The 14,487-nt window shown below is 47.1% G+C and overlaps 1 protein-coding gene across 10 annotated transcripts in view; it reads left to right on the plus strand.

Annotated features, from left to right (window-relative positions):
* Window positions 1-14,487, plus strand: part of LOC115124084 (dedicator of cytokinesis protein 9-like) — a 229,148-nt gene that overhangs the window by 132,789 nt on the left and 81,872 nt on the right. For 7 of the 10 annotated variants that reach the window (XM_065019375.1, XM_065019381.1, XM_065019383.1 and 4 more), the window contains exons 15-25: window positions 7,099-7,221; window positions 7,578-7,657; window positions 7,793-7,980; window positions 8,463-8,528; window positions 8,873-8,965; window positions 9,124-9,247; window positions 9,729-9,847; window positions 10,238-10,321; window positions 10,449-10,538; window positions 11,808-11,923; window positions 12,111-12,180. In XM_065019375.1, coding sequence (XP_064875447.1) covers window positions 7,099-7,221; window positions 7,578-7,657; window positions 7,793-7,980; window positions 8,463-8,528; window positions 8,873-8,965; window positions 9,124-9,247; window positions 9,729-9,847; window positions 10,238-10,321; window positions 10,449-10,538; window positions 11,808-11,923; window positions 12,111-12,180 — 1,153 coding nt within the window. The remainder of the gene's footprint in view (window positions 1-7,098; window positions 7,222-7,577; window positions 7,658-7,792; window positions 7,981-8,462; window positions 8,529-8,872; window positions 8,966-9,123; window positions 9,248-9,728; window positions 9,848-10,237; window positions 10,322-10,448; window positions 10,539-11,807; window positions 11,924-12,110; window positions 12,181-14,487) is intronic. The other 3 variants (XM_065019385.1, XM_065019371.1, XM_065019374.1) reach the window with 1 other exon arrangement.

The following is a 14,487-nucleotide window of genomic DNA, read 5'->3' on the forward strand; positions in this document are numbered from 1 at the left end:
CCTAATTGCCTAGTACTCAGGGCTCTATTGTCCCTCCATCAGGTCCTAATGGCCTAGTACTCAGGGCTCTATTGTCCCTCCATCAGGTCCTAATGGCCTGGTACTCAGGGCTCTATTGTCCCTCCATCAGGTCCTAATGGCCTGGTACTCGGGGCTCTATTGTCCCTCCATCAGGTCCTAATGGCCTGGTACTCGGGGCTCTATTGTCCCTCCATCAGGTCCTAATGGCCTGGTACTCAGGGCTCTATTGTCCCTCCATCAGGTCCTAATGGCCTGGTACTCAGGGCTCTATTGTCCCTCCATCAGATCCTAATGGCCTGGTACTCAGGGCTCTATTGTCCCTCTAACATCAATGCAAATGCAATTGAAAATCACATCAAACATATCATCAAAACAGTGTGTGCTTTTAAAACTCACCTCACAGTGATTGATACATTTTTAAAGAAAGAAAAACAGGTTGAAAACTGAGTGGAAAACATTGTGTTTCATAGCCTAACACAATTAAATGGCCAGTGCTTTCTAATGTGATGATTCATTCAAAACACCCATGAAAATAGTGCATACGCGTAGACCTACATATGAGCTCGACACCATTTAAAAAAAAACTGAATTAAAGTAATAATTGTGCTATTATACAATACATAGCCTACCACATATTACTCATGGCAGAACTTTTTTTTTTGGTACATACTTAGTCTAGCCTTTACACCAAAATGAAACACATTCTACTAATCGCCTTTTGAGTGTGGGCAGTATTATTATGCATACTAGATGGACTGGTTACCTTGTGCTATGTTCCAAAATGTCTATTCATGAGTCTGGGAGAGAAAGTATAGGCCTAGGCAATGCTGTTGGTTCATTGATTGTGCAGGGCGGCTAGGCCTACAATTATAGTGCATTTGTATTTGATTCTGAACAGCCTAGTAATAAGGAATTTGTTTTTTTCTTTTTCATAATTAATAGGCTGACACATTACCTGTTGCTACAGAATATCTCACCACTATGTGTTTTCATCTCCCCCTCTCTCTCCTTCATTCCTTTCTCCAGCGCACAGAGAGAGGGGCTGTCAACAGTTTAATGAAATATATTTTGTTGTGAAAATTTACATTTACATTACATTTAAGTCATTTAGCAGACGCTCTTATCCAGAGCGACTTACAAATTGGTGCGTTCACCTTATGACATCCAGTGGAACAGCCACTTTACAATAGTGCATCTAAATCTTTTAAGGGGGTGGGGGTGAGAAGGATTACTTTATCCTATCCTAGGTATTCCTTAAAGAGGTGGGGTTTCAGTTGTCTCCGGAAGGTGGTGATTAACTCCGCTGTCCTGGCGTCGTGAGGGAGTTTGTTCCACCATTGGGGGGCCAGAGCAGCGAACAGTTTTGACTGGGCTGAGCGGGAACTGTACTTCCTCAGTGGTAGGGAGGCGAGCAGGCCAGAGGTGGATGAACGCAGTGCCCTTGTTTGGGTGTAGGGCCTGATCAGAGCCTGGAGGTACTGAGGTGCCGTTCCCCTCACAGCGCCGTAGGCAAGCACCATGGTCTTGTAGCGGATGCGAGCTTCAACTGGAAGCCAGTGGAGGGAGTGGAGGAGCGGGGTGACGTGAGAGAACTTGGGAAGGTTGAACACCAGACGGGCTGCAGCGTTCTGGATGAGTTGTAGGGGTTTAATGGCACAGGCAGGGAGCCCAGCCAACAGCGAGTTGCAGTAATCCAGACGGGAGATGACAAGTGCCTGGATTAGGACCTGCGCCGCTTCCTGTGTGAGGCAGGGTCGTACTCTGCGGATGTTGTAGAGCATGAACCTACAGGAACGGGCCACCGCCTTGATGTTAGTTGAGAACGACAGGGTGTTGTCCAGGATCACGCCAAGGTTCTTAGCGCTCTGGGAGGAGGACACAATGGAGTTGTCAACCGTGATGGCGAGATCATGGAACGGGCAGTCCTTCCCGGGAGGAAGAGCAGCTCCGTCTTGCCGAGGTTCAGCTTGAGGTGGTGATCCGTCATCCACACTGATATGTCTGCCAGACATGCAGAGATGCGATTCGCCACCTGGTCATCAGAAGGGGGAAAGGAGAAGATTAATTGTGTGTCGTCTGCATAGCAATGATAGGAGAGACCATGTGAGGTTATGACAGAGCCAAGTGACTTGGTGTATAGCGAGAATAGGAGAGGGCCTAGAACAGAGCCCTGGGGGACGCCAGTGGTGAGAACGCGTGGTGAGGAGACAGATTCTCGCCACGCCACCTGGTAGGAGCGACCTGTCAGGTAGGACGCAATCCAAGTGTGGGCCGCGCCGAAGATGCCCAACTCGGAGAGGGTGGAGAGGAGGATCTGATGGTTCACAGTATCGAAGGCAGCCGATAGGTCTAGAAGGATGAGAGCAGAGGAGAGAGAGTTAGCTTTAGCAGTGCGGAGCGCCTCCGTGATACAGAGAAGAGCAGTCTCAGTTGAATGACTAGTCTTGAAACCTGACTGATTTGGATCAAGAAGGTCATTCTGAGAGAGATAGCGGGAGAGCTGGCCAAGGACGGCACGTTCAAGAGTTTTGGAGAGAAAAGAAAGAAGGGATACTGGTCTGTAGTTGTTGACATCGGAGGGATCGAGTGTAGGTTTTTTCAGAAGGGGTGCAACTCTCGCTCTCTTGAAGACGGAAGGGACGTAGCCAGCGGTCAGGGATGAGTTGATGAGCGAGGTGAGGTAAGGGAGAAGGTCTCCGGAAATGGTCTGGAGAAGAGAGGAGGGGATAGGGTCAAGCGGGCAGGTTGTTGGGCGGCCGGCTGTCACAAGACGCGAGATTTCATCTGGAGAGAGAGGGGAGAAAGAGGTCAGAGCACAGGGTAGGGCAGTGTGAGCAGAACCAGCGGTGTCGTTTGACTTAGCAAACGAGGATCGGATGTCGTCGACCTTCTTTTCAAAATGGTTGACGAAGTCATCTGCAGAGAGGGAGGAGGGGGGATTCAGGAGGGAGGAGAAGGTGGCAAAGAGCTTCCTAGGGTTAGAGGCAGATGCTTGGAATTTAGAGTGGTAGAAAGTGGCTTTAGCAGCAGAGACAGAAGAGGAAAATGTAGAGAGGAGGGAGTGAAAGGATGCCAGGTCCGCAGCGAGGCGAGTTTTCCTCCATTTCCGCTCGGCTGCCCGGAGCCCTGTTCTGTGAGCTCGCAATGAGTCGTCGAGCCACGGAGCGGGAGGGGAGGACCGAGCCGGCCTGGAGGATAGGGGACATAGAGAGTCAAAGGATGCAGAAAGGGAGGAGAGGAGGGTTGAGGAGGCAGAATCAGGAGATAGGTTGGAGAAGGTTTGAGCAGAGGGAAGAGATGATAGGATGGAAGAGGAGAGAGTAGCGGGGAGAGAGAGCGAAGGTTGGGACGGCGCGATACCATCCGAGTAGGGGCAGTGTGGGAAGTGTTGGATGAGAGCGAGAGGGAAAAGGATACAAGGTAGTGGTCGGAGACTTGGAGGGGAGTTGCAATGAGGTTAGTGGAAGAACAGCATCTAGTAAAGATGAGGTCGAGCGTATTGCCTGCCTTGTGAGTAGGGGGGAAGGTGAGAGGGTGAGGTCAAAAGAGGAGAGGAGTGGAAAGAAGGAGGCAGAGAGGAATGAGTCAAAGGTAGACGTGGGGAGGTTAAAGTCGCCCAGAACTGTGAGAGGTGAGCCGTCCTCAGGAAAGGAGCTTATCAAGGCATCAAGCTCATTGATGACCTCTCCGAGGGAACCTGGAGGGCGATAAATGATAAGGATGTTAAGCTTGAAAGGGCTGGTAACTGTGACAGCATGGAATTCAAAGGAGGCGATAGACAGATGGGTAAGGGGAGAAAGAGAGAATGACCACTTGGGAGAGATGAGGATCCCGGTGCCACCACCCCGCTGACCAGAAGCTCTCGGGGTGTGCGAGAACACGTGGGCGGACGAAGAGAGAGCAGTAGGAGTAGCAGTGTTATCTGTGGTGATCCATGTTTCCGTCAGTGCCAAGAAGTCGAGGGACTGAGGGATGCATAGGCTGAGATGAACTCTGCCTTGTTGGCCGCAGATCGGCAGTTCCAGAGGCTACCGGAGACCTGGAACTCCACGTGGGTCGTGCGCGCTGGGACCACCAGATTAGGGTGGCCGCGGCCACGCGGTGTGGAGCGTTTGTATGGTCTGTGCAGAGAGGAGAGAACAGGGATAGACAGACACATAGTTGACAGGCTACAGAAGAGGCTACGCTAATGCAAAGGAGATTGGAATGACAAGTGGACTACACGTCTTGAATGTTCAGAAAGTTAAGCTTACGTAGCAAGAATCTTATTGACTAAAATGATTAAAATGATACAGTACTGCTGAAGTAGGCTAGCTGGCAGTGGCTGCGTTGTTGACTTTGTAGGCTAGCTGGCAGTGGCTGCGTTGTTGACACTACACTAATCAAGTCGTTCCGTTGAGTGTGATAGTTTCTACAGTGCTGCTATTCGGGGCTAGCTGGCTAGCTAGCAGTGTTGATTACGTTACGTTGCGTTAAAAGAACGACAATAGCTGGCTAGCTAACCTAGAAAATCGCTCTAGACTACACAATTATCTTTGATACAAAGACGGCTATGTAGCTAGCTATGTAGCTAGCTACGATCAAACAAATCAAACCGTTGTACTGTAATGAAATTAAATGAAAATGTGATACTACCTGTGGAGCGAAGCGGAATGCGACCGGGTTGTTGAGTGAGGAAGTTCTATTCGGTAGACGTTGGCTAGCTGTTGGCTAGCTAGCAGTGTCTCCTACGTTAAGGACGACAAATAGCTGGCTAGATAACCTCGGTAAATTAAGATAATCACTCTAAGACTACACACTCTAAACTACACAATTATCTTGGATACGAAGACAGCAAAGACAACTATGTAGCTAGCTAACACTACACTAATCAGGTCATTCAGTTGAGTGTAATAGTTTTTACAGTGCTGCTATTCGGTAGACGGTGGACGTTAGCTAGCTGGCTAGTCTTTGATACAAAGACGGCTATGTAGCTAGCTAAGAAGAAATTGCTAAGATTAGACAAATCAAACCGTTGTACTATAGTGAAATGTAATGAAATGTAATGAAAAGTTATACAACCTGCGGACCGAAGTGCGAATGCGACCGCTCGCTCCAACCCGGATGTTTTACTATTCATGTTCCAGGGTACTGGGTAGCTGCAGGAACAGAGGTTGGAGAGCCCATGGCACACAGAGTACTGGGTAGCTGCAGGAACAGGGGTTGGAGAGCCCATGGCACACAGAGTACTGGGTAGCTGCAGGAACAGGGGTTGGAGAGCCCATGGAACACAGGGTACTGGGTAGCTGCAGGAACAGGGGTTGGAGAGCCCATGGCACACAGGGTACTGGGTAGCTGCAGGAACAGGGGTTGGAGAGCCCATGGCACACAGAGTACTGGGTAGCTGCAGGAACAGGGGTTGGAGAGCCCATGGCACACAGAGTACTGGGTAGCTGCAGGAACAGGGGTTGGAGAGCCCATGGCACACAGGGTACTGGGTAGCTGCAGGAACAGGGGTTGGAGATCCCATGGCACACAGAGTACTGGGTAGCTGCAGGAACAGGGGTTGGAGAGCCCATGGCACACAGAGTACTGGGTAGCTGCAGGAACAGGGGTTGGAGAGCCCATGGCACACAGAGTACTGGGTAGCTGCAGGAACAGGGGTTGGAGAGCCCATGGCACACAGAGTACTGGGTAGCTGCAGGAACAGGGGTTGGAGAGCACATGGCACACAGAGTACTGGGTAGCTGCAGGAACAGGGGTTGGAGAGCACATGGCACACAGAGTACTGGGTAGCTGCAGGAACAGGGGTTGGAGAGCCCATGGCACACAGAGTACTGGGTAGCTGCAGGAACAGGGGTTGGAGAGCACATGGCACACAGAGTTTGGGCAGAATATCACCTGTTGTGCAGCTAGAGGCTCCTTAAACAGTGGTTGATGCATGGAGTGAAATAAGGGTTGTTCAAAGCCCAGACATTTCTATATACAGTCCTTTGTGAAAGCAGAGTGTTGGTGGTTGCTACTAAAAAGAGGAGGATCCCAGGTGCTACGATAATTATACCGGAATAGCCGATTCTGTATGACTGAAAAAAACGAACCGGCGGGGAAAGCGGCCTCCATTTGCCATTTGCTGTTCCTGTTCCTCCCCCTGTTCCTGTTCCTCCACCTGTTCCTGCCCCTGTTCCTGTTCCTCCCCCTGTTCTTGTTCCTGCCCCTGTTCCTGCCCCTGTTCCTGCCCCAGTTCCTGTTCCTGCACCTGTTCCTGCCCCTGTTCCTGACCCTGTTCCTGACCCTGTTCCTGTTCCTGCCCCTGTTCCTGTTCCTCCCCCTGTTCCTGTTCCTCCCCCTGTTCCTGTTCCTCCCCCTTCCCTTGTTCCTGTTCCTGCCCCTGTTCCTGCCCCTGTTCCTGTTCCTGTTCCTCCCCTCCCCTGTTCCTGTTCCTCCCCCTTCCCTTGTTCCTGCCCCTGTTCCTGTTCCTCCCCCTGTTCCTCCCCCCCCCTGTTCCTGTTCCTCCCCCTCCCCTGTTCCTGTTCCTGCCCCTGTTCCTGTTCCTGTTCCTCCCCCTGTTCCTCCCCCTCCTCCTGTTCCTGTTCTTGTTCCTGTTCCTCCCCCTGTTGCTGTGCCTCACCCTGTTCCTGCCCCTGTTCCTGTTCCTCCCCCTGTTCCTGTTCCTGCCCATTTGATAATGGAACAAGATTGAGAATAGTCTGATGGGTGAAAATAGGAGAGAACAGCTGTGCAGCCTGAGGCAAGGAACAGAGCACAAGCTTTTTTTTGTGACTTTCTCAAATCATCAATAGTCTATAGTCGTATCATGCAGCCCATATATGTTTTGATTTCTAAGGCATTCTAAGGTTTGTATCATTCACAACCAAAGTTGCCAAATAACTCTAAATAACCTCTCTCTGAGATCTAACCCAGACCAGTGGAAAAACCCCTCTGAGATCTAGCCCAGACCAGTTGAAAACCCCCTCTGAGATCAAGCCCAAACCAGTGGAAAACCACCTCTGAGATCAAGCCCAGATCAGCAGAGCTTTGTCCAGAGAACTACTGGAAACAGACCTGTCATTTTTGATTCTCATTTCTCCTTCCCTGCAGGCCTCTGTTCAAAGATGCGTCGGGGACGTTGGACAAAAGTGGACGTTTCTCCGCCATCTACAGACAGGACAGTAACAAGTTGTCCAACGATGACATGTTTAAACTGCTGGCTGACTTCAGAAAGTTAGTAACTCCTACCGTCTGCATTCTTCGCTGACTTTGGTTTCATCGTACGAGTACATCACATTGAGAATATTGAATTTATTCTTGTTTAGTCTGAATGATTAAAGTGTTATAACAGTGAGTATTTCGTAAGCTGATTCCCATAGGCAGGTTTTTTTTGGCTGAAGAGATTCTCTTTCACAATGAAAGCCTGTACCGCAGATGTTTTCTCACCTTTACAAACATTTAGTTTCTCCTCTTGGGTTCTGTCTGTTCACAGGGCAGTTTCCAGGCAGTTTGCCTGTTTTCCATCAGATCCTCCTAGGTAGATGATAACAAAGGCATTAACCAGTACTTATTATGCTTCTTCTCCCTAGGCCAGAGAAGATGGCCAAGCTCCCTGTAATCTTAGGAAACTTAGACGTTACCATTGATGATGTTGCCCCTGACTTGACAAGTAAGGCCTCCAAATTCAACACATACTGGGAACATAAAGGATGGAAGCTGTTTCTCTTCAACTCAGATTTGTCTGATTGTCTGTCGGCTATTTATTTGTCCCCCCCGTCTGTCCTGTCTCTGTCGCTGTGTGTAGATTGTATTAGCTCATCCTATATTCCTGTGAGGACTTTCGATAGCAGTGAGAAGACAAACATCTACTTTGAGGTGGAGGAGTTTGTTCCCTACATAGCCAAATGCTCCCAGCCGTTCACCATCTACAACAATCACCTCTATGTCTACCCCAGGCACCTGAAGTACGACAGCCAAAAATCCTTCACAAAGGTATAGTCACAAAGGCACAAACTGCTCAGTTTGATCAAGATACACAAATCTCATGTTGCTAGATGTTTTTTTTTATTGTTTTTAAAAAATGTAACCTTTATTTAACTAGGCAAGTCAGTTAATAACAAATTCTTATTTACAATGGCGGGCCTACCTCGGCCAAACCCGGACGACGCTGGGCCAATTGTGAGCCGCCCTATGGGACTCCCAATCACGGCCGGATGTGATACAGCCTGGATTCAAACCAGTGTGTCTGTAGTGTTGCCTCTTGCACTGGCATGCAGTGCCTTAGACTGCTGCGCCACTTGGGAGCCTAAAAAGAGACTTGATTACATGTAACAATCTGTCACGAGAGACTACTAAATATCATGATATTACTTTTCCAACTTTACTATAAATGTGTCCAGCATAAATGTGTTTCCCTCCAGCATCTCCACGTGGGTCAGCTTTTATTCTGATTATTCAGTCTGCTCTCTCCTCAGGCTAGAAACATAGCTGTCTGCATCGAGTTCAAGGACTCTGACGGAGAGGAGGCTGTCTCGCTCAAGGTAAGCTACTACTCATATGACTCCTTCTCAGCAGAGTTCATCGGATGCCACAGTGTCGTTTGGTACAGAGGAACAGTATACCACTTCGGGGAATAACATTTTTTTTTTTTTTTTAACTAGGCAAGTCAGTTAAGAACACATTCTTATTTTCAATGACAACCTAGGGAACATGAAAGATGAGTGGGTTAACTACCTTGTTCAGGGGCAGAATGACAGATTTTTACCTTGTCAGCTCGGGGATTCAATCTTGCAACCTTTCGGTTACTAGTCCAACGCTCTAACCACTAGGCTACCTGCCACACCAGGTAACCTAATAACAACATTATTGTTATTATTACCCACAGTGCATCTATGGTCGACCAGGAGGACCCCTGTTTACAGAGAATGCCTCTGCTGCGGTATTACATCACCAACACAGCCCAGAGTTTTATGATGAGGTACTGATGGGATTTCTATTTGATTTAATTCATGCTCGCAGTCGAATCATGCAGAATGCACAGTTACATTTGAAACAATACTTTAGAGTAAGTAGTGAGTAGACAAAGCAGTGGCAGTATGTATTCTAACCCTGAGCGTGTATGTTCTTGTTCCTCAGTTTAAGATTGCGCTACCCACTCAGCTCAATGAGAAGCACCATCTGCTGTTCACCTTCTTCCACGTCAGCTGTGACAGCAACAGCAAGGCCAGCGCCAAGAAGAGAGACGTGGTGGAGACACAAGGTAGACACCAGACCCAGGATACAGACCCATGTGACTCAGGCCTACATCCAGTCTTAAACCATCCAAACGAATTTTCCCCACTAAAATGATGGATGATTTGTGCCTGTGCCAGTTTACATTCTTCCCTATTCTCCCAGTGCTGGGTCACTGTTAGGTATGACACTGTCTGTACGCTTTCCCTATTCTCCCAGTGCTGGGTCACTGTTAGGTATGACACTGTCTGCAAGCTTTCCCTATTCTCCCAGTGCTGGGTCACTGTTAGGTATGACACTGTCTGTAAGCTTTCCCTATTCTCCCAGTGCTGGGTCACTGTTAGGTATGACACTGTCTGTAAGCTTTCCCTATTCTCCCAGTGCTGGGTCACTGTTCGGTATGACACTGTCTGTAAGCTTTCCCTATTCTCCCAGTGCTGGGTCACTGTTAGGTATGACACTGTCTGTAAGCTGACTGCCTGTCTCTCATTGTTCTTGTCTGTCCTCAGTGGGTTACGCCTGGCTCCCTCTGCTGAAGGATGGCAGGGTGATCATGAATGAGAGTCACGTCCCCGTGGCTGCCAACCTGCCCACTGGCTACCTCAACTGTCAAGAGGTTGTCAGCAAGGTAGCTCTCCCTTCAGACACGCACGCACGCACGCACGCACGCGCACACACACACACACACACACACACACACACACAGACACACACAGAGTCTTGAGCAGCTAACTTTGTGGGCCCCAAAATCTGGGGAAGTGAAAGCACACAGCAGTGGGACTTAACAATGTTAAGCTAATTGCGTGGGAATACAACATGGCTGAGTTAATGACTGGTCTTTAGTTGTTTCAACTTGAGCTTTTAATTCTCTTCTCTGTATTGTATTGTACCCACCTAGAGTACACTAAAGGCCTTTACTTTACTATACTGTAGGTTGATCCAATACACCACCCTTGTAGTATGATAACCAGTGACTTTGTTTTTAGTATTGTTAAAATATATCCTATGTCCCACGCAGCAGCATCCTGAAATCAAATGGGTGGATGGAGGCAAGCCTTTGTTCAAGGTGTCCACTCACCTCGTCTCCACTGTGTACACTCAGGTTGGGTTTCATTTCTCAGATGAGTTCAGTGACGTAAAACCGATACAAGGGTTTTCAAATGCATGATCTCCACCGCCTCTTCTAGACATCTTGTTTTCTAACATTCTCCTACTTCTCCTCCCTGTAGGATCAACATTTGCACAATTTCTTTGGTCACTGTCAGGTCACAGAGTCTGCAGCCCAGGGGACAGGAGGAGAGCTGGTCAAGTATCTGAAGGTAAAGCATTGTCAGTGACGGTGGCAACTCCGTGGGCATGACCAGGATGTACGAAGACCTGTCTGACTGGGGTCTGAAAGACATGACACCTGTTGTTGTGCGCCAAATAGGGTGGCTTGAGAGAAAACACGTTTCGATCTCTATCCCTCCAACACCTGTCACCCATCACTCTCTCTGCCATCCAGGCTGTCTGATTTACCCAGGATGTTAATAAGTCAGTGCTTGTTTACTCAGGCCTGGGTGGGACAATGCTAGCATTACCCTCGGCTCCAGTCCACAGGTGCTCTCTCCATTTCCCCCCTCTGAACACTGACATGAGCAGAGACACATATTCAGATGAATCTCTTGGGTGCTCGTGTAAACACACTATTCCACACAAACAATGGTCACCCAAGGCCAGGTCTAGCAGAGAGTTGTTTCCCTGGCAGGTTGTCAGATAACTTGGCAGGCCTTGGCCCGTGCGGAGTGATGCACCAACGGGCCGCTCAGGAACTAACTCGTAGGTGTGTGTGATTAACATGCTTGTTCTCAGGTGTGTCCTGTTATTCTTTGCTGCTTCCGTTTCCTGTTACGCAACTGTGTGTTTGGTTTCCGCCGCTCACGGTGAGATGCAACTCTCACCTCCTCATCAGAGACTGATTTTTTTATTTATTTTTTATTTCACCTTTATTTAACCAGGTAGGCTAGTTGAGAACAAGTTCTCATTTGCAACTGCGACCTGGCCAAGATAAAGCATAGCAGTGTGAACAGACAACACAGAGTTACACATGGAGTAAACAATAAACAAGTCAATAACACAGTAGAAAAAAAAGGGGGAGTCTATATACAACGTGTGCAAAAGGCATGAGGAGGTAGGCGAATAATTACAATTTTGCAGATTAACACTGGAGTGATAAATGATCAGATGGTCATGTACAGGTAGAGATATTGGTGTGCAAAAGAGCAGAAAAGTAAATGAATAAAAACAGTATGGGGATGAGGTAGGTGAAAATGGGTGGGCTATTTACCAATAGACTATGTACAGCTGCAGCGATCGGTTAGAGCCGGCTTGGGAGTGCCTGTTTACTGTACGCCACCAAGCACTTAGATTGAAGCTGTTTCTAATTTCATCTCTCCTTACAAGTAATTTTAACATAAGTCAGTTCTGCTAATGCAGTTACGCCTGTCTTTGATGTGCTTGTGGATGACATTCTGCAGGATCAGCATTTTGCCTCGGGGAAATACAAGGCCTTCAGTGTGTTAGTAAACCCTATGTTCTTATCTCCTCAGAGTCTACACGCTATGGAGAGTTCTGTGATGATACAGTTCCTGCCCACCACTCTCAACCAGCTATTCCGTGTGTTGACCAGTGCCACCCATGAGGAGGTGGCTGTCAACGTCACCAAGTCAGTAGTGTTAGTCTGTGTCCCAAAATGACACCCTATTCCCCCACAGGGCTCTGGTCAAAAGTAGTGCACTATATAGGGAATAGAGTGCCACTTGGGAGACTCCCATAGACATATGTTCTTAATTGGGTTCTCTGTGAGGCCTGAGTATTGACCTGTTCTTACATCTGCTTTCTGGTCCTTTCAGAGTCATGATTCACATTGTTTCCCAGTGCCACGAAGAAGGGCTGGAACACTACCTACGATCATATGTCAAGGTAAGCATTGTACTGGTCCATTTATCATATGTCAAGGTAAGCATGGTACTGGTCCATTTATCATATGTCAAGGTAAGCATTGTACTGGTCCATTTATCATATGTCAAGGTAAGCATGGTACTGGTCCATTTATCATATGCCAAGGTAAGCATTGTACTGGTCCATTTATTATATGTCAAGGTAAGCATTGTACTGGTCCATTTATCATATGTCAAGGTAAGCATGGTACTGGTCCATTTATTATATGTCAAGGTAAGCATGGTACTGGTCCATTTATTATATGCCACGGTAAGCATGGTACTGGTCCATTTGTAATATCTATTCTGGTATTTGGTATTTTATTAGGATCCCATTGGCTGTTGCAAAAGCAGCAGCTACTCTTCCTGGGGTCCACACAAACATGAAACATAATACAGAACATCAATAGACAAGAACAGCTCAAATACAGATTTTTCAAAGGCACACGTAGCCTACATATCAATACATACACACAAACAATCTAGGTTAAATAGGAGAGAGGTGCTGTGAGGTGTTGCTTTGTCTGTTTTTTAAAATCAGGTTTGCTGTTTATTTGAACAATATGAGATGGAAGGAAGTTCCATGCAATAAGGGCTCTATATAATAATATACGCTTTCTTGAATTTGTTCTGGATTTGGGGACTATGAAAAGACCCCTGGTGACATGTCTGGTAGGGTCAGTGGAGCTCTGTGTGTATTGACTATGCAAACAATTTGGGATTTTCAACACATTAATGTTTCTTATAAAAAGAAGAAGTGATGGAGTCAGTCTCTCCTCAACTCTTAGCCAAGAGAGACTGATATTTACAGTATTTATATCAGCCCTCTGATTACATTTAAGAGCAAAACGTGCCGCTCTGCTCTGGGCTAGCTGCAGTGTAACTACAGTGGCTTGCGAAAGTATTCACCCCCTTGGCATTTTTCCTATTTTGTTGCCTTTTAACCTGGAATTAAAATAGATTTTTGGGAGGTTTGTATCATTTGATTTACACAACATGCCTACCAATTTTAATAAAACTATTTTTTATTGTGAAACGAACAAGAAATAAGACAAAAATACAGAACTTGAGCATGAATAACTATTCACCCCCAAAGGCAATACTTTGTAGAGCCACCTCCTGCAGCAATTATAGCTGCAAGTCTCTTGGGTTATGTCTCTATAAGCTTGGCAAGTCTAGCCACTGGGATTTTTGCCCATTCTTCAAGACAAAACTGCTCCAGCCCCTTCAAGTTGGACGGGTTCTGCTGGTGTACAGCAATCTTTTAAGTCCTACCACAGATTCTCAATTGGATTGAGGTGTGGCCATTCCAAGACTTTTAAATGTTTCCCCTTAAACCACTCGAGTGTTGCTTTAGCAGTATGCTTCGGGTCATTGTCCTGCTGGAAGAGACTGACTGCATCACTTCTTCTTTTTATAAGAAACATGAATGTGTTGAAAATCCCAAATTGTTTGCATAGTCAACTTACACACAGCTCTGACAGACACACTTGTTATGCTTCACTGTGGGGATGGTGTTCTCGGGGTGATGAGAGGTGTTGGGTTTGCGCCAGACATAGCGTTTTCCTTGATGGCCAAAAAGCTACATTTTTGTCTCATCTCACCAGAGTACCTTCTTCCATATGTTTGGGGAGTCTCCCACATGCCTTTTGGCGAACACCAAACACGTTTGCAAATTTTTTTCTTTAAGGAATAGCTTTTTTTCTGGCCACTCTTCCGTATAGACCAGCTGTGGAGTGTACTGCTTAAAATGGTCCTATGGACAGATACTCCAATCTCCGCTGTGGAGCTTTGCAGCTCCTTCAGGGTTATCTTTGGTCTCTTTGTTGCCTCCCTGATTAATGCCCTCCTTGCCTGGTCCGTGAGTTTTGGTGGGCGGCCCTCTCTTGGCAGGTGTGTTGTGGTGCCATATTCTTTCCATTTAAAAAAAAAAGATTTAATGGTGCTCCGTGGGATATTCAAAGTTTCTTGTATTTTTTTATAACCCAACCCTGATCTGTACTTCTCCACAACTTTGTCCCTGACCTGTTTGGAGAGCTCCTTGGTCTTCATGGTGCCACTTGCTTGGTGGTGCTCCTTGCTTAGTGGGGTTGCAGACTCTGGGGCCTTTCAGAACAGGTGTATATAAACTGAGATTGCACATAGGTGGACTTTATTTAACAAATTATGTGACTTCTGAAGGTAATTGGTTGCACCAGATCTTATTTAGCTTCATTCATAGTAAAGGGGGTGAATTCATATGCACACACCACTTTTCAGTTAGATTTTTTTTAGCATTTCTTGAAACAAG

This window comes from Oncorhynchus nerka, linkage group LG1 (genome assembly GCF_034236695.1).
Source record: "Oncorhynchus nerka isolate Pitt River linkage group LG1, Oner_Uvic_2.0, whole genome shotgun sequence".
In the NCBI taxonomy this organism is placed as follows: Eukaryota; Metazoa; Chordata; class Actinopteri; order Salmoniformes; family Salmonidae; genus Oncorhynchus; species Oncorhynchus nerka.